The sequence below is a fragment of the Sitodiplosis mosellana genome, unplaced genomic scaffold, assembly GCF_009176505.1.
Source record: "Sitodiplosis mosellana isolate CC-2019 unplaced genomic scaffold, AAFC_SMos_1.0 Smas_scaffold_6162, whole genome shotgun sequence".
Taxonomy (NCBI): domain Eukaryota; kingdom Metazoa; phylum Arthropoda; class Insecta; order Diptera; family Cecidomyiidae; genus Sitodiplosis; species Sitodiplosis mosellana.
In genome coordinates, this window is record NW_022601403.1 from 2,308,024 (window position 1) to 2,328,071 (window position 20,048).

Sequence of the window (20,048 nt, forward strand, 5' to 3'; positions counted from 1 at the left end):
ATTTCATTCCAAAGAAGAAAAATACCAAAGTTGATTTCGGTTGGTTTGGAAATTATTTCTCTGCGTTCGAAATTGGCTTGACAAACCGCGCATTTTCCGCATTTTCTCATTTCGTTTTCGAATGCAAATATTTTTATGGAATGTACGAAGAGTGGGCGGAGGTGTGAGAGTACGAAAGAGAGAACAACGATAAGGATTCGAGCATGTCTCGACGTAGCATTCACCGTGAGCACTTGCGACGCACGATTTAAAATCAGTTTAGCTATCGATGAACATCGCACTAATACTTCAACCCGTTCGATTTGGCTGTGAGTGAAACACACACACTCCGATTCGTCGACGCATTGTGTTGCCAGAAAGTCATCGTATGAAATTTGACTCCAAACTCATTGACATTTGAATGTTTTGGAGAAAAATAGTATATTTTGTGCTCGCTCAATCGAAATGGAAGACAAAAAAGTTGCAATTAAAATCGAACATCTTTTTTTTCGACTATGGAAACTACATTGCGCACGCAAGACAGGCACAATTCTTTGTTGCAAATGTGTTTACATGCCAACATAAACACAACGAATGAATTTATTATTGTTTGATCGACCAGTTGTTTCTTCCATGCGGAATGCAGGAATTAACAATTTTGTCGTTGCCATTTCCTTCAATCTTCAGCCATTCTATTTCTTTGCAATGGCTCAATGAATATTTTGTAAAACTCAATTTCTGTGGACAAGAGACAATAGGGTATTCGCGATAGAATTTGGAATTTCACCACTTCAATCAAGTTCAGTCTGTTGCTCAATCATCAAGCATTTCCAATTCGAATCGCAGATTGATTATACAAAAATAAATTATTTTTTTTCCATAGAACACAAAAAATGTGGCTAAAACAGAACGTTTAGTTTCAGAAAATTAAGAAAAAAAATAATTTGGAAAAGAAAATTTGTGCATGAGTTCAATCGATATTTTTGAATTGAGCTCTGAATTTGCTCAAAAGAGAGCTACCAATCGAAATGAAGTGTCACTTCGCGTCGTTGAGAACTTCACGGAACACACCAATACAAATAGCACGCTTGTGACTTTTAGGCTTTTAGGCATCGATGCTGTTGCTTACAGTCTGTACGTTGTTCTAGATTATTCTATCAGCCGCCGAATGAGACAGACGTATTGAAAGATACACGAGAAAAAAGTATTTCCAGCAGAAAAAAATCGACGACGAAAGTAGGAGTAAGGCATTTTCTGTTTATTTATTCATTCATTCGGATGTCAATTTTTGAGTATAAAATATTATGATTCGGTCGAAAATGTTGAAAATCGTGAAAATCAATAGATGCCTTTGAAAGTTGGTAGCACATAACCCAACTTATGAGCGTATGTGCTGAGTGCACATGTCAAGCGTACTTTTTATTTACATAGGCGGCTAAAGCACGTGGTTTGCATTTAGTTGAATCACTTTTCATTATCATTGAGGCTTCAATATTTAATTTTACGTTTTAATCATTGTTTTCGATATTGTTTTGCCGAATCAACAGGAAATGAACCCATTCAAAGGTGTCTCTGGGGACGCAGAAAGCACAAGTCAAAGTGCTCAAATGTTGAAATCAAGCAAGAGCCGACGATTAAGGAAGAACACAATGACAGTGACGATGTCATGAACATACCACAGCCGAGAGTTGATAGAAGATATCGTGCGGATTACAAAGGACCGGTCGACTTTGGCTATGACTTCGATGAGGTAAAGGACGAAGTCAAATGTGAAGAAGAAGAGATGGGCAAAGACAAAGGCTCGACACCATGTGAACGATCGAATGAAAGTGCCGCCGTCAACGATGATGAAAACGAAGATCCGATGGGTGATGCAATCGATGTGGAACCACCGCAACAAGTCAACAGTAGAAATAAACGGAATGGAAGTTCCAAAAGACGAAACGAACGAACGATTCCCAGAAATCAAGCGGCTAAAAAGCAAAAGAAGCACAAATGTCATGTGTGCAATCATTTGGCAAGTAGGAAGACTAACCTCGTCATACACTTGCGAACTCACACTGGAGAAAAGCCGTTTCAGTGTGATGTTTGTTCGAAGTCCTTTACACAAAAAAGTCATCTGAACAGTCATAAGGAAACGCATGGCCAATTTCGTTGCTCAAAATGTAATCAAGGATTTGAAGAAGAATCAGTCAAGATCGACCACGAAGTGTTATGCAATCCTGCACAATTCGAATGCGATATTTGTAGATACAGAGCAATGCACAAATCAAATTTGACAAGACATATGCGGATCCACACAGAAGAAAAGCCGTTCGAGTGCTCAATTTGTTTCAAGTCGTTCACAACTAACACTAATCTCCGAATTCATTCAATGACGCACAAAAATGAACTGCCAAATGCTTGTGCCAAATGTGGTCGACGATTTGCTACACCAGACGATAAGCGTACGCACGAAACGCACTGCCAACGAAGTCCCTTCGCATGTAATCAGTGTCATTACAAAACTTTTAGCAAGCATTGTTTGGAGCGGCACATGCAATCAAAACACGGAGCAAAAAGATCAATCGAATGTGAAATTTGCGGTAAACAATTCGTTCAACAGATGCAATTAAATCAGCATTTGTCATCAGCACACAACGATCAATTCCCATTCCAATGCTCCAAGTGCTTCGGAGGATACGAAACCGAAGATGCAAGAGAGGTTCATGAAGACAACTGTGGACACCGTCAGTATCAATGCCATTTGTGTGAAGGGTATCAACGAAACATCATTGTTTTAAAGGCACACATGCGAAAAGATCACACTGGGGAGCGGATTCAATGCGACGTGTGTGCAGCAAGCTTTGTTCAGAAAAGATATGCGGATCAACACATGAAAACAGTGCACCGCTTGAAGAAGTAACATGTCACTCATCCCAATAGTTGGAAAGTAGTTGCACTTTCAATGAATTGTCCATGATTCCTTTCATTAGATACGCCAATTGGATCAAAGCTTGATCCATTTGAAGAATTTTCATTCGAAAAATTCGAGATTATTCTAAAATAACATTCAAAATTGTTTAATCATAAAATATTCATTAAATTATCAATATTAGATTCGAGCTCCATTTTTGATTGAAACAAAACGGAACAGAAATATATATTGAAACTGGAATAAAAAAGAAGAGTGTTGTGTTTATCTTGGCCAGCGAAAGAAACAAATGCTGTTGGAAAATGTGTTATCTTGGTAAAATCAATTCTGCATTGCAATCGAGTTCGTAAGTTTCCACTTCAAAGTGCGTCGTTCATAATTCTCATTATTTCAATGCTCGATTTGAATTGATTTATAATCTCTTGTCCATTTGCTCAATTCCTTGCCGACACTTCAAAAATGTCACACTCCAGACTCCAGATATGTTCGATTACAAACAAAAACACAATTTAAATCTTCTCCAAGGCATTGTTGATTCATTATCTAATCAATACTCGACGGATGAATTAGTGATTTGGAGTGGTTCTAACCATGGTGGTAGGTCATTTCAGGTAATTTTACAAACCACACAATTAATTCGATTTGCATACTTTTCCAGCATGCACGCATAACAAATTCAATTTCATTAGCCTTAATTCAATCTAGTCTTGCTCAACTGTAGCATTTTGCAGGAATGTCAACGATCAACTCGGTTGCAAGGCGGAACATAATTTATGATCACATGTCATTCAAACGTTTATCACAATCTCACGTTAGATTGTGCGATGTTCATCTCGAACGAACGTGTCCCTCTCAACAAGCATTTAGTATAATCAGTGCTGTGTGAGAAATGCCACAAAAATCCGACATGATTCAATCCAATCAGATTCTTCTAACATTATTGAGAAAATGAGAATTTATCGCATTTACAAGGCATGAACATCGGACAATCTTAAATTCTAATTTGTTTACATTTCAGCATAAACAGAACGAAAGAGTTTGTTGTGGTTTGACAACTCTTTGTTTCATTTACAGTAAAACCTTTCGATGAGAGACACTCGCGAGTGTTGCACACATGAACAAGAACATTTCATCCAAATGATCATAATTAATTTAGAACCATGCGATTCCCCTATAAGGAGGTTTTACTGTATGTTTTTATATCAACTTTCGATGTGAATGCGCAATTCCGATGTCGTATGATGAAATGTCACATTTTTCAATGACAAGTTTTTCATAGTTGATTTGAAAAACATTGTCTGAATGTTCATCGAAATGAAAGTTCCAGAATGTTCCTTTTTCATTCACATCGCTTGCGATTTTGCCCATTCATTACTCTATTTCGTTGTCAATGACTCAGTAAATATTCAGTAATTCTTTCATATCATACAAGTGACGACTAAAATTGGCCGTTGAACTAAGAATTTCTCTACTTCAATATGTGCTCATTGAGAATTGCTTAGACGTCAAATTTTTTTTAATTCGAATGATAAAATGATCATAAATCCGAAAGAAATGTGTTCAGCAAAATTCAAATTTGTAAAATAAAACTCTAAGTGAATTTAACGGGCGGTTTTGAATCGGACTCCGAATTTGCTCAAAACAGAGCTACTGATTGACACAAGTGTGACACAAGTCACCAATACAAATGAATGCAAGTGTGTGGATCGTAGCAACGAAGCCGCTGGTTGTGTTGCTGAGCTTGCTAGAATGTTCGGTGAGTCACACAGTAAGGCAGACATTTTGAAAGACGACACACGCGAAGAAAAATCAATTGAATTTTCAGCAGAAAAAAGGCATCGGCAGACGTAAGTGTTGAATATTTTTCATTTATTTCGATTTTAAGCTCGGAATCTCGCCATTCTGTCGTGGAAAAGACGATATAAATAGTATTTTAATGAAAATTGTCAGAAAATAGTCTCAGACATAAGTGTACATTTGCTGTGTACTTTATCTTTGCCACACACGAGACAAACACGTGTTTTACATTGAGTTGGTTCATTTATTTATGTGTGATTTTTTATTTTTCGCTTGAATCCAATAGGAAATGAACCCGTTCAAAAGTAGTGCTGGTCGGCGCTACAAGCGCAAGTCAAAGTCCGCAAAGGTCAAGGAAGAACAGGTGATTAAAGAAGAGCCTAATGGTGATGATGATGTCATGAACATACCACGGCCGAGAGTTGATGGAAGATATCGTGCAAATTACGAAGGACCGATCGACTTTGGCTATGACTTCGATAAGGTAAAGGATGAGATCAAATGTGAAGAAGAAGAGACGGGCAAAGAAAAGGAATCGATACCATGTGAACGATCGAATGACAGCGCTGGTGATGACAATGAAGAGCCAATGGGTGACGCCATCGATGTTCAAGTGCCGCAATCAGTCGGTAGTGGAAAGAAATGGAATAGAGGCTCCAAACGACGAGATAAACGACCGATTCCCAGGAATCAAGCGGCCAAAAAGCAGAAGAAGCACAAATGCCATGTGTGCAATTATTTGGCTAGTTACAAGTCTCATCTCATAACACACTTACGAACTCACACTGGAGAAAAGCCATTTCAGTGTGATGTTTGTTCGAAGTACTTTAAACAAAAGAGTCATCTGAACGGTCATAAGAAAACGCATGGCCAATTTCGTTGTTCAAAATGTAATCAAGGATTTGAGCAAGAATCAGCCAAGATCGATCATGAACGATCGTGTAATCCTCTTAAATTCGAATGCGATATTTGCGGATATATAACAATCAACAAATCAGATTGGACGAAACATATGCGAATTCACACCGGAGCAAAGCCGTTCGAGTGCTCAATTTGTTTCAAGTCATTTACATGCAGCTCTAATCTCCGAAGTCATTCAATGGCGCACAGAAATGAACTGCCGAATGCCTGTTCCAAATGTGGTCGACGATTCGCCACAGCAGAAGATAAGCAAGCACACGAAACGCGCTGCCAACGAAGTCATTTTGTCTGTAATCAGTGTCATTACAGAACTGTTTACAAGACTCATTTAAAGCGGCACATGCAATCAAAACACGGAGCCAAAAAATCGATCGAATGTCAAATTTGCGGCAAACAATTCGTCGAACAAATCAAATTAAATCAGCATTTGTCATCATCACACAGCGATCAATTCCCATTCCAATGCTCCAAGTGCTTTGGAGGATACGCAACCAAAGACGAAAAAGAGGTCCATGAAGATAGCTGTGGCTACCGTCAGTATCAATGCCATTTATGCAAGAAGTATCGTCGAGACAAATACAAATTGAAGTTTCACATTCGAAAAGACCACACCGGCGAGAGGATTCAATGCGAAGTGTGTGCAGCAAGCTTTACCACTAAAAGTAATGCCGATAAACACATGTAAACAGTTCACCGTTTGAAGAAAAAAAGTAACAAAAATTAAGTATGAAAAAGTGTCACGCATTTCATAGATTTATCAAAGAGTAATTAAGTTTGAAATCAATTTCAACTCAACATATTCCACATCCCATACAGACTTTCATTTTAAGAACTTTTATTATGTTTACTAACACAAAAAATGCATTGATATCCCCTTAGATTCAGGCTCCATTTTTGATTAAAACAAACCCGAAATAAATTTGAATAAAGATAAAAAGAAGACGAAGTCTTCTTCGTCACGAGAAAAGTTGTCTTTGATTTCTCAGTGCTTTTTCGCAGCAATTTTTTGGTTATACCACAAGAAACGAATGACTAAGGAAACAAGTGTTCCAAAAGACATTAATTCTGCAAGTTGAATAAGTCATCGAAAATCGGATTTTGTACGTTTTTGGATTAATGTTTCAGCTTCAAGGTATATCGTTGGTAATTCTCATTATTCAATTGTTCGATTCGAATCGATTTCTATTCATCTTTCCACTTCTTGCTGAGTCTTCAAAGGATATCACAATATTTCGGATATTTCCCATCAAACACGGCTAAGAAAAAATTCTGAATCACACGGTCGGAAATATTGAGCAAAAAACACACGACCAACTGAATCACAAACAATTTCCTCAATCCCAAATCATTTTCTATTGTGATTACATTTCATATCATTTTTCGTCTTTTTTCTATCCCACTTCATCTCAATTGGAGTCGACAAAAAATGTGATTCCAAAAAATAATTAAATTGATTTCAGTTGGTTTGGAAATTATTTCTCTGCGTTCGACGCGACATACCGCGCATTTTTCGTTACAAACATTTTCATTTCGATTTCGTGTGCAAAAATATTTATGGGATGCCATAATTTGAATATACTATAAAGTAAACACAGTCAAACGGTGGAAATTACAAAACGAACATGCAAAAAGTTCTGACAAAATAAATTGTGCCAATCAAGGGTCGCATCGATTTTATTTTTGTTTACATTCTGTTGTGCGATATGTTTATGGTTTTTGTTTCTGTTTGGAGAGCATTTGTGAGCACACTGAGTGGTGAACATTCCGATTCGAATGAGTTAAATTAGTGCAACGAGTATTGAGAATCGTTGGTTGCCGGTATCAAATGGGCTGACGTTGAGTGTGATACGGCTGAATGTGATAAGGCGTACAAATGAGTGAGATGGTTTGAAACTTCGACAGGCTGTGAGTAACGCAACGGTAACATGCGGTAAAAGCTTTACACCAACTTTATAACGTTTGACTCGGCTATCACGGGAGAGATGGCGCTGCTTCGCAAGCTTAACATGAACGGACCATTTGATCAACGAACTTATTTTGTCACAATATGTAACATTCAATCCAGCCAACGGATGTTTTGCAGAAGCTATTGCATTATTCATGGCCTCGGTAACAGCGCCGATAAAATGATGAAATGGATGTTCTGAAGACGATCAGGCCTTGAATCACATTTCTGAAGAAGGAAAGAATTTTGACTGAAAAATGAATTTTTGGCAGAAAAAAGATTTTCAATGACGATTTTTGTGAAAAAGTACAGCTTTTATTGAAAGCGAAAGAACGGATTTTCTTTGGAAAAGCCAGCTTTTTTATTGAAAGTCCAAAGAAAACCGTAGATTTTCACCAAAACCCAAAACTTGAGTTGGAAAACTCAAAGTTTCGTTTTAAAACCAAAATTTTGTCTGAAAAACCAAGAAAGCAAGAAGTTTCTTCAAGAAAGCAAGAATTTTCCAGTTGAAAAAACGTTTTTCGACCGGGAAATAAACTGAAAATGGAAAGAAAACCACGTGCTTGTTTTTTTTTTAAATGAGAATACAATATTTTATAGTCAATTTTAGCATTTTTATTTTTATACAAATGTCTATGAAGTTAATAATTACTTAGTGCGAAGAATTTCATCCTAATTTAACAGAAAAATCCGACAAATGCCATTGCCATTCTCGTGTAATTTGATTTTTTTGTGTGTTTTTTTTTAGATGTTATCATCTCAATTAAACTATGCCATTTCATGCTTTTTTGTAGTTTCAAATGATTCAAACCAGTCCACTGAACATAGAATCATGTTTTGTTTTTTGTATCGAGAGCAATAAAATCATAGATGATGGTTTTGTCTTTGTGTAAATGTTTTCACCAGAGAAAATGACCTTATTCATAAAATGAAATTACCAATTTTCGCATCTATCTAAATAAATTCAGTTCGATTGCTAAAAAAAATGGGTGTGTGAGTGATTGAACGAATCAAAGCAATTGAAATAAAATTCCTGTTCGTTCCTTGTGTTTGTAACAAATTCGATTTGATTCATTTAGCCTTAATGTGGGTTTTTGTGTAAATCTAGCAATAAAACCTCTTACTAATCATCTATTAAATTCCAATTACATTGTTGCCTGCATCGGGCCAATAGAAAACGCCAAAAGAAACAAAAATTGACTATTTGATGAATGTAGAGTTTATTTTTTTTCAATGTGTTTGTGTGAGAGAGATAAGTCCTCTTAATCTTGTCTAGTTTTATGATTTGACCAATCGACACAGTGTCGCAACACATTCTCATTTCTCATGTTCTTCTGAGTGTGTGTGTGTGTGTGTTTCTTTTTATTCAAATAAATTATGTGTGATAGAGAGACGAGATTAAATATGGTGATTTGGGGTGTTGGCGAAGAAATGAGTGTCACATATATCATTGATGCACTTATAAATATCACACTGTTGAATGCTTTCGGACAAGCAAATACTCAGAGAATTGTTGACCCTCGACACCGCCACCTGTGCTGGCCTCAATGCTGAAACCGGCATTCAGTAAACGTGTCAACACTTGAATGGAATTGAGTTTACAGTATCCATTGAGCGGGAATCGAATGATTTGTCGACCGTCTAATTGATTCCATGCGACATTTGTGCGACCATCGAGCACCGCTTGATTCGTTTCCGGAAAGATTTCATCCAAGATGAAACGTTCGGCCGATAACATAATGCGTTCACCCAAATCGGGCGATATGTGCAACGCAACAATTTCATATGTGTCCATCGATTGTGTACGATTTTGATGGTTTTTCATGCGTGACGGATTCATTGGTGACGTTGATGTGCCCAGTGCATTCTGTGCCGTTGTATTTCCATTTCGAATGACTCGATCCTTTTTCGATTGCTCCAGCTGCTTCACCATCGCTGTTGGACGAAAGATCGAGAACAGTAATTTTAGATCAATTTAAACGATTTGATTTGGAATTTGCATTTAATTTGATATGGAAAATTGGAAGAGATTGATTTCTTAGTTGAAAATCGGTTTTAAAACGCAGTGCCTTCCAACAAGTGCACTAATTTCATTACAAAGTATCATGTTTTCTTCAAAATTGAGGGTTTTATTCAAGAAATGGTTTGAAAAAAAGAGAAATTCTTTTTTGCTGTACAAAAAGATTTTACTGAACAAATCTCCTGAGGTGAGTCGATTTCTTTGGAAAAAAAAAACTCTCAAAACTTCAAATTTGTCCCAAAATTGTGTGAAAAGAGTTGATTTTTCTACCTTCTTTGGGAATTTTCACAAAAAATTTGGCGGAAATGTCGAATTAATTCAACTAATCTTCAATCAAGAGTGGAATTCATTCAAAATTGGTCTCAAAAAGGCGAATTTGTACGATTTTACTCCCCAATTCCGAAACTCAATGTTTTTTTCTCTCCTTTCTCCGAACTCGATTTCAAACCAAAATAAACTCTTCCATTTTTCAATCAATCCATTCACACTTACGTCCAATTTCGAAATAGCGTGCCTCCTCCAGCAGTAGATCGATGTCAGAAAAATCATCGGGGATGAGTAGCTTGGAATTGCGCATAAAATTCAAAATGTGTCTAAACATGCCGCCATCACGATCGATAAAATAGTGTTGTTTCAGTGAGTCCAATACAATGGGTATGGTGCCGTTAAACAATTTGGCCAATCTGGAGTCGGGATATTTGGTCAATGTTTCCAATGAGCTGGTATAAATGGTGCCGCCAACGTCAATATGCACGGGTGCCGTGTATCTGGATGCGGCCGCAACACATGGTATACCAGTGATTGTCTTATGATTACCATGATGGTATGTGCTGGTGGTGCCGCTGCTCAATGCGGGCGAAATGGGTGCTGGTGTGGTTGGTGTGTGCGTTGGTGACGATGAATTCGACATGGTTGGCGATCGTGTTGGTGATGTGCTAATTTTAATTTGAGCCGCTGTGGCCGCCGAAAATATACGACCCGATGATGATAAATCACGTGGTTCCATTGATGACAACATATCCCGTTCACGGTCCATTTCACATTTTCGTCTGTAAAATAAAGCAAAAGAAAAACATTGAATATTTCATTCTGGAGTAAACTATGAAGAAAAAGAGTGCAACAGCCAAGAAAAATGCGAAAAAGTTTACAATTAATTTGTATCTTCTTTGAAATGGATCTACGCTAATTATTCATATCTGCAAGCTTTCGCTCGCGCGCTCTCCACTTCCCGAAAAAAAAACGGCCACACATACAATATGTATGGGATTTGTGTTGTTGCTCGAAAATCATTCATTTGAATTTAAAATGAATGTAAAGTTTTGCAATGAGTCAAATATTTAAATTTCTGGTGGATTGCTTTGATGGTCCTGAGCTGAACATCACACACACACACACACTCATCCAATGTTATGTTGTGTCGTGCATCATATTTTGGTGCTATGCCCAAAATCAGCATATCCAATGTGAAGAAGCAACAACGTGTCGATAACGTTTAACGTGACACAACATGGGAAAACGTGTACACGCTCGAAAAGCTGGCCGAAAAGTTCTTTAACACCACCAGGAGAAAAATCACAGAGAGAGAGCGAAAGAGATAATTTGCATAAAATAATTAAAAAAAGAGAGAAAGAAAGAACCTCAGCACAAAGAGCAAAACAAGTGGAGAAAGAAAAATATGGTATGAAACTGACGCCGAGTGAAAAACTGTTGATTTTTCGTTGGGAGGCTCATTCGCGCGCGCTCTTTCTATTTTCAATATAAAATCTATTTGCAAAAGTACAAGTTTGATGCGCGCACGCCACATTCAACACACACACATGCACACAACACGACGAAGAAGTCATTGAAATTTAGGTTCACCGTGTCTATCAGGCGCGCGCGCTCTTCACAACCTAGCCCCATGAATTAACCAAACAACCAAACCAACCCGCTCCTGCCACCCACTCGCCGTTGCAAATCCGTCGAGTGAAAGCACTTTTCTAGATAAATTCTGTTTCGCGATTTTGTGTGTCGTTTGCACACCTCTGTCTGTCAACGCTGGTTCGGCTCAATGCACGAAATAAGTTTGTCGAACAATTTTCAACGCTGTAGCTGTCACTCGCGCGCTCCTTTCGAAAATAGATTCTTTCTCTCTCTCTCTCTGGCTCTTGCACTCGCACTCGCTCGTTCTCTCCCTCGTTTCGTCGACATAGCGAAGCCAAAATCGTGTTTCGGCGCGCGGCATGGCACCGATTCCAGATCACAGTTTTTCATGCACACACAAAGACAAGATGCTCTATCTCTCTCTCTCCATCTCGTTCTCTGAATTTGTCTCGTGTACACGATAGAAAATGCAACGATATTTTTACATTCGACTTGAATAACTTAATTTCGCCTAGTTTAAATCCCGCATACATATATTCTATTTACGCTTGTAAATTTTATCCTCGGTGTTTTTCTTTATTCTCTTGCTTGCCTCTCTCATTTTCTCTCTTTTTCTTCGCAGAAATCCGTTGTGTACCGAATGAGACTCATGTTCGGTTTCATTTTCATCATCAACATCATTTTTGTTTTCTCTATTTCATCTCTCCTCTCTCGCTCACCCCGTTCTGCGTTCGCTTTTGCAATTTTTCATTTCACATCGTACATCGTACATGGGCAGAGCGTTTCTGTATTTTTGTTTATCAAAAAATTTCATTTAAAACTTTTATCGAGTTGATGCGCTGTGGCTGATGATGCCGTCGTCGTTATTGTTATTTACCTTTTTAGGTTATTCAATGAAGTTTTCATTTTATTTTACATTAAAACTTCGTAAAAGCAACAACAGTTTGCAACCCTGAGTGAAAATTTATTCGCTTTCTCCTGCTCTCTCGCTTTTTCGCTCTCCTTCTCTAACTGCCGTGCAATCAGCCGTCGCTTTGCCAGCACGCCATGCACAACGATCACATTACTGAGCAAATCAAATCCTCATGTACATGCAATTTTTTGTTGCTGCTAATGGTTGTTTTACTATACACTCACTCTCTTCTTTTCTCGCTGTTGCTCTACCATTTTCGCTCGTTTTTAATACGGTTGTTTATTTTTCTTGTTAATTCACGCAGATATTAGATATGCTTGTCACAACGGATGCAATTCAAATACATGCAGAGATGCACCTACTTCTCTCTCTCTCTCTCTTTCACGCTCTTACTCTCTCTGTATCTCCATATTTCCGATTCCACCTTTCGGCACTTGTTTTCACACTGAAGTCAAAATTCAGCCCAAAAATGTTCAAAATGCCAAAAAAAACTTTTTCAACAAATGCATCCAGTCGAGCAGGTATTGTTGGGGTGATCTCTTTATTATAACAAGAAAAAACGCCAGTTTTCAGTGGCACAAAGGAGAAGCTGTCATTCAAAATATTGAAAAAAAAATTCAAACTTTCCGGCAAATTGACACGAAATTCACACAAACATTTAAAACAACGGTGATATTTGACGATGATATAATAACTAATTGCCAGATTTTTAAAACCTAATCAATCTTCAATAGAAATTCACAGATACAGATTCACCTCTGTATTCAATGCAAAGAGTTATCGGAAAGATTAACATAGATTTATTTAAATCGAATGAAATTTTCAATCTTTCATTTTTTTAAATCATTTTGACAGCTATTCATTGAAATCCGTGAAGATTCGCATAGATTTAGCCTATCCAATGTGGATATCAATTGTACACTGTCCACCCCCTAAGAAAATTTACTGTGTAATAACATTGAACCATTTCACCATTCAAATTGATTGAACTGCAGTTTTTCAATGGTAAAAATGTCGTTTTTCTCCATGGCTCTTTAAAAGATCCTCTTTTATTCGTCCGAAACGAATAGCCTCGTTATGCCCTTCTGTTGCAATTTATTCAGTCTCATTTTTCCTTGCTGTTGCACTTTGCTGCTGATTTAATTTGTTTGTTGATTATTGTCATCCCATGGCCGACCGCTTGTCAAAAATTATTTTCCAGCAATTAAATGTGCACCAAGTTTGAAGAACAAAAGCGAACAGCACGAAACTATTTAAAATGATCAAAACCCACTGAAATGTGGTCCACGTTTATGAACAAGGAGTCTAATTCCCATACTCATGAATGGAATAAAATGATTTCAATGGGAGATTTTAGTGCGCCTCACGGCAAGATGACGACATCTTAGTACAAAACAGCTTTTGAGTGCTAGCAGCGCCACGGACTGTCGTATCATTTTGTATTGAAATTTCGTTAGTTCATGAGTTCGCCGCAATTTTCGTCAAAACATATCATCACTTTGGCCTCACGCATAGTGAATAATGAAGAAGAAGAAAAAGAAAGGAAGAAGAAGAAGAAGGAGTAGGAGAGGCATAGGTGTGCTTGAATTTCTAAGATACCACAATTGAATACGGATTTGGACTTCAAACAGTTTTTCTAAATTCATTTTGAAAAAATCTTCAAAAGAATAAAAATATTTGAAAGAAGAATGTCTAGTCTATTTTCAAGAATTTAAAAAAATATATATTTAATTTTTAATGATCAACGTTGTCCCTGCTCGTTCATTACTGCTTTGGTGTATTCATTCTCTCAAATTGAAATTGTACGTTTTCTACGTTCAAATGTCGGTGTTTCCAGAAAAAAATTGTATTTTCCCCGAAGACACGAGTTTCAAGGCGTTTTCTTTCTGCAACTGAGCTTGTGTGATCGGTGTGTTTTTTGTTTCTGTGAAAAACTTTTTGAGGCATTACATTTTCAACAACGTCAAATGCAGAGATTTGTTTTTTTGGTGTGTTTCTAAAGGTGACGTGACTCGTCGCCAGCGCTTTTAACGTGATCGATTTACTGGTGTGATTGCACCAGCAAATGTGTTTATTATCAAATGATTACTGTCTAATAAATGGGTCCTCTAAATACGGTATTAATGGATGAACGATATGGAAACACGCTCTTCTCTCTGCATGCATGTGTCGTGTGGTGTGACTGACTGACACGCTACGCTAAGCCGAGTGTGCTGGAAGTGTTTTTTTGCCAAAGCAAAGGAGTGGAAAAGGCGGAAAAAGGATTTCAGCCCATTTAAATAGATTTTATTGCGGCAATACATTAAACATCCATATTTGTAAAACAATATCAGCCTGTTGAAAATATGTATGTGTAACAAAAACTTTTTGAAAATAATTAAAATTAATAAATATATATAACATATACCGAGCAGAGTTTTCCGCTTGAAGCGCATATATCGTGCATGTGTGTGTTTTGCAAAATAATAACGACAGCGAGCATAACAACCGATATTTACCGTTTCGGTGTTTTTCGCATTCATATTCCGGGGGCCCCCCCCCGGGGGGGGGGGGGGGGTGGGTTCGAATGAAATCTCTCTCTCTCTCTCATGCTCCCTCCCTCCGTTTCTCTATCTCTCTCATTCTATTTCGCTTTCTCACTCTTTCTCTTGCTCTGAAGATAAAGCGGCCCAAGGAACGGAAAGTGAGCGGGCGTGAAAGAGATGGAACTCTGATGTGACTATGAAGGACAGATACAGATAGAGATCCTGCCTGAACTCATTCACAACCATACACTTTGTCATTTGACGACGATACGCTGTTGTACACACACACATGTCTTATTTACCACATTGAGGCACTTTTGTTGTCAGAATAAGAGAGTTGATTCGATGTTTTTGTTTTTTTTTTCTCTCTCATTTAAGCCCTTTGCTCGACCGATAAGCTACAACTTTTCTTGATGATTATCAGCCACACAAAATGTTCCCCGGCATCTATTTGAGTAAGTGTGTGCGTCAAATGTTAGCACATCATTCGCACAAAGCACATCAAATTGCCACGTTCAACATCAATTATTATGCTCAAATGATTGATGATGCATTCTTTTTTGTCACAAAATATTTCGACAATAGGTTATTGAATCGAATATTCCAAAACGAAAAATATTTCGCCAACAAACAGAATTTTATTTTTTCGATAGAAATCATTTCAAATTGGAATCAAATAGTTGATTTCAGTTCGATTGGAATGAAATGGCGAAATTCGGAAATTTGATATAAATCATTTAAAATCGCATGGGTTACAAATGGATGATGTCAGTTTTGTCACCATTTTCCAGGAAACTCATCGTTTCGATGAATTCAAACAGGGATTATGCGAGCAATGGACATTGATCCATTTATCTGCTGGAATGCCATTAAAAGCTTACTTTATTTATTTCTCACGCTCTCCCACGCTCTTTCATAAATTAAATATTTATTTTCTCGATTCATCACGCTCGATACATTGTGCGATGTCGAATTCATCAAATTTTATATATAAAATCAAATATACACACATCACTGACAAGCGATGCGGGGAGGAGGGCGAACACTCGCAACATGAATCAAATGCACTGGCAAAGTACAAGGAACCATACACACGATGTATGTGTGTCTGTGCCTGTGACTGACTGGGTGTGTGTATATTGAGTTTTCATTATGCGCACCGTGTACACATCACTTCATTTGATCAAGACTTTTGTGAAAATTTTCGAAAATTAGCATCGAACCACCATATCTCTCGTCGTCGTCGCATATTTTCCGTGTTATAGAAAAACGATGGACGGGAATTTTTCGCCGGTATGGCAAGCGTAATTCCGTTAATAACTGGCAGCGCCACCACAAGGGATCTTTTCTAGCCGAATTGTTAGCCGTGTGTGCGTTTCTTTCATTTTTTCCCCCTTCTTCGTTGCCCCCCATCAACATTCAAGTGCAAATAGCAGCAGCGCACATGCAATATGCGATGGCGCTGCCTGTATTATTTTGAATAAGTCTCGTGAAGTATGCCATCAAACATTTAATTTTGCATAACCTTAAGCGATATTTACGTATAGATACAAATATACATTTGTGTATTTTATTATAACTACGAAAACACATACATTCTCGCCCTGTGTGTGTGTGTGTGTGCTTCGTTCCTGAGAGTCGTTCTCTCCTGCTCTCTCTTCCTAGCACTCACTTTGTGTCTCTATCTCTCTCTCTGACTCTCTATTTCTCTTCCTCCATCTCTCTCGATCTCTCACAATCTTCCTCTCTCACACATTCTTTCTCTGTTCGTTGCACGCTTGCAATTGTTGAATTCTCGTGGTGTTCTACCAAGAACAGAGCGTCCAAATGAATAAAACGCTGTTTCACATTTTTCAGATTATAGCATTTCCATACACATTGAAAATTTCACTCTCTTTCTCTGTGTCTCTCCCTTCCTTGCTTTTGATTTCATCAGCACTTTACTTTTGCACAGCCAAAATGCTTTCGATCCTTCCCACACACTCACAGCGAATGAGAAAAACGGCACGTAAAAGTGTACAACAGAGTAAAAATTAGCGAACATACAAAACTCCCTCGAAAATTATTCAAAAAGCATTTTTCGGGGCCATTGTTTTTCGAACAGAGAGCAAAAATCGCTATGGCACACACACACACACCCACATTTTCATATACTTATTGTTTCCCGCACGCATATAGAAGAAGCGTTTCGTTTGCTAACTCAATAGCTATTTGGCATGTGCCTTCGTGAATAGCACAAACACACACACACCAATTATTATCCCGTTTGAGTGAAATTAAACGATAGAGATGAACATTTTAATTTCTTGCCGGGGCCAACTAGTATACTTACTCGAAGCAAAATGAAGCGTAAACGAAGTGAAACAAAACGAGAGAAAAAAAAACAAACGAACGAAATTAATATGTTGAATGGAGTGTGAGTGTGTGTATTTTGTAGAGTCGCTTTTATTTAATTTTTCGACGCTTTATTCGGTTACTTGATGCAATTATTATTAACATTAGCGTGTGCATATAACATCCCAAAAACGATGTTGTTGACATACAATTCACGGCTGGCATTTCCCCAAACAGCTTCATTCGAATCAGGACCAACAGCCCCCCCCCCCCCCCATACATACATATATACAAATCGCTAGCTTTTCACACAATATTTACTACAAAGAATTTTACAAGATTTTCATACGACTCTTCCTCATACCACTTTGGCCGCCTCTCACTCTCGCTTCCTCGCCTTCTACCCGCTTTATTTTAGCTATTTATTTATCTATCTCTCTGTGTGTGCAATTTGCGCAATTATTTCAAATAACACATTTTCTCGGCATTGAAATCTCCTTTGCGATGTTATCTCGTGCTTTCTCTCATACTCGTCTCTCTTTCTTTCTCTATGGCTCTCTCTAGCTCTCGCTCTCTATCTCTCTCTTATAATTTGATTCTCGACTAAGATATACATTTGTTTATCACACTGTTTATTCAACGTATATTTTCTAGTCGTACTCAGCAACATTTTAATAATCCCAACGAATTTTTCATTTTTCTTCTTGTTGTTGTTTTCTGTTTGCTGTTTCATTTCATACGCTTATTTTTGATGTTGACAAAACTTTCGCACAACTTCGAACTCGTAATCGCAGTTTTGAAGTGGAATTGTGCAATTTACGGTGTCAAAGCTGTTGGCATTTCGTTTACTTTGACTTTATTTATATGCTACGGTAATATTTTTCTTTGTCATTTTCATTATCCGAATGGATGATTAAGTCGACTTTGACTTTTGAATCTTTTGTAATTTCATCGCAATTTTCAACCAATCATTTTCAATTGATGTTTGTTTTTTTTTTGCTGAAGAAATGGTTCATCATCATTTTGGAATTGAGTTGAATTCGTATCTTCCATACGAATACATTAATGTCACATCAAAAAAAGATTCGGAAGAACGGAATTTCAAGTCTGTTTATTGGTCAATGGCTATGCAGCAACACAAAATCATAACCTTACCATTGGACTATTTCGATAGTGAATATTGGCAAATGTTGTGCTTTTTTCACCAATTTTACCGAAAATTTGATTGAAAATTTCGTAAAAAATGGTGAAAAAGATAAAAAATGGTAGAAATTGATGAAATTGATTCGAATGCTTTGAAAATTGGTTGAAAATCTAATGGAAAATTGAAGTTCTGCAAAGTAACATGCGTGTCTAACAAAGTACAGATAAACCTTAGCACTAGCAATCTGTGCCATTTTTCATGAGGCGTCTCCACTCGCATTGAGTTTGTATTGTGAATGTTAAGGTGCGTGCAACGCCCTTCAATGTAAAAAACAATAAAAGTGGAGATGATACACGGGATTTATCTGTACTTTATATGTTTATATTTATTTATTGTGTTGCATCAATTTGTGGATATTTCTATAACTGTCGATAAATTTAGGTACAGACTTGAAGTATTTTTTCAAGAAAATCGAACTGATTCTAATCTGATAATCAATTAACAATAATAATAAACAACGTTCAAATGACTGAAGCAATTTTTTCTCGAGATTTTGCCCAAATTTGCCGACCAATGTGTCCAAAATCCCTGAAAAGCGATGCATTATTTCACGGTCACAGCACAATACTCATTTAACATGCAAGACAGTTTGCGTGGGCCGAAGTCACGTCAAAAAAAAATGTGTGTTTATTGTATTCCATAAAATCCCAAGGCACACAGTCGGCTGTATTTCTCATGTGCTCTTTTTTGTTGTATTTCATAAATATCCATTGAACGGAATGATTCACTCCTGAGAGTTGGTAGAACGGGATACGCGTATACAGACTATTTGAGACCACCACAAAGTCGTAAGCAATTGGTGGGATTCATTGAAAATAATGCCTATCGCACACCATAAAATCGATGTGAATGGCGTTTCATTTAGAATGTCATCCTTTATTTAACCCACGGAAAGGATCAAATGTCTTGTTTTATGATCAGATAAGTGCAATTTGTTAAGGCGAATGGAGAAAAAAAACGAGGAAATAAATGAAGAGAAAGAGAGAGAGGGAGAGAAGCAAAGAGAGAACACAGAACAGCATTGGAAAAAAACTGGCTGATAAATTTTTAAAATAAATTATTATTGTTATTGTTATTGTCACAATGCAGATAAAAATATACACATGTATCGAAGGAGTGGGTGGTATGGATATGGGCTGCTGATATGATGGTGTGTGCTGTTGTACACACACATATATATGATTAATGTGAGCAGTATCATAATATTTATTGTACTTTGGATCATCTCAATTGTTTTTCTTTTCTACATCTCTATATGTATGGTTGGTTTGTGTGAGCGGGCGATTGAAGAACGTTACTCCTTCGTTATTTGCATAATATGTTATGTCTGTTTGCTTGGATGTTTACCCGCTCTTAACAGTGCTTGAGCAAAAAGCATCAGCAATGACGATGACGACGACAACGAACTGCAGAAGCTTCAATAAGAAATGCCAAACAGTTTAATGAGTCAGCGTTAGTTGAGTTGATGTGATAAAGAGGAGAGCGGAGTGCAAGCGTGCAAGCTTCTCTCGCGATCTGCATACAATTCGAATTGGGAATAACGACGGGTAATGTTGTTTTTCTTTTTTTCGCACACACATTCTCTATCTCTCTCTCTCTCTCTCTCTCTCTCTCTCTCTCTCTCTCTCTCTCT

General features: G+C 37.4%; 2 protein-coding genes across 4 annotated transcripts in view; one reads left to right on the top strand and one right to left on the bottom strand.

Annotated features, from left to right (window-relative positions):
- The first annotated feature begins 203 nt into the window (after nt 1–203).
- LOC129574452 (zinc finger protein OZF-like) lies at nt 204–3,140 on the top strand. The gene is made up of 2 exons (XM_055456504.1): nt 204–225; nt 1,527–3,140. The coding sequence occupies exons 1-2, from the start codon at nt 204–206 to the stop codon at nt 2,882–2,884; spliced, it is 1,380 nt and encodes a 459-aa protein (XP_055312479.1). The 3' UTR covers nt 2,885–3,140.
- A 5,765-nt stretch (nt 3,141–8,905) lies between these two features.
- The window catches only part of LOC129574280 (BTB/POZ domain-containing protein Tiwaz), a 63,950-nt gene continuing 52,807 nt past the window's right edge, over nt 8,906–20,048 (bottom strand). For all 3 annotated transcript variants that reach the window (XM_055456066.1, XM_055456067.1, XM_055456069.1), the window contains 2 exons: nt 10,069–10,625; nt 8,906–9,491 (listed from right to left, as the gene is read on the bottom strand). In XM_055456066.1, coding sequence (XP_055312041.1) covers nt 9,025–9,491; nt 10,069–10,612 — 1,011 coding nt within the window. In that variant the 5' untranslated portion in view covers nt 10,613–10,625 and the 3' untranslated portion in view covers nt 8,906–9,024. The remainder of the gene's footprint in view (nt 9,492–10,068; nt 10,626–20,048) is intronic.

What these genes read in the sequence shown, in the direction of transcription:
- LOC129574452 (XM_055456504.1), top strand. Translation starts at nt 204, where the DNA reads ATGTCTCGACGTAGCATTCACC. An exon ending in GTCTCGACGTAGCATTCACC is followed by an intron (nt 226 to 1,526) that starts GTGAGCACTTGC and finishes CCGAATCAACAG; the next exon opens with GAAATGAACCCATTCAAAGG.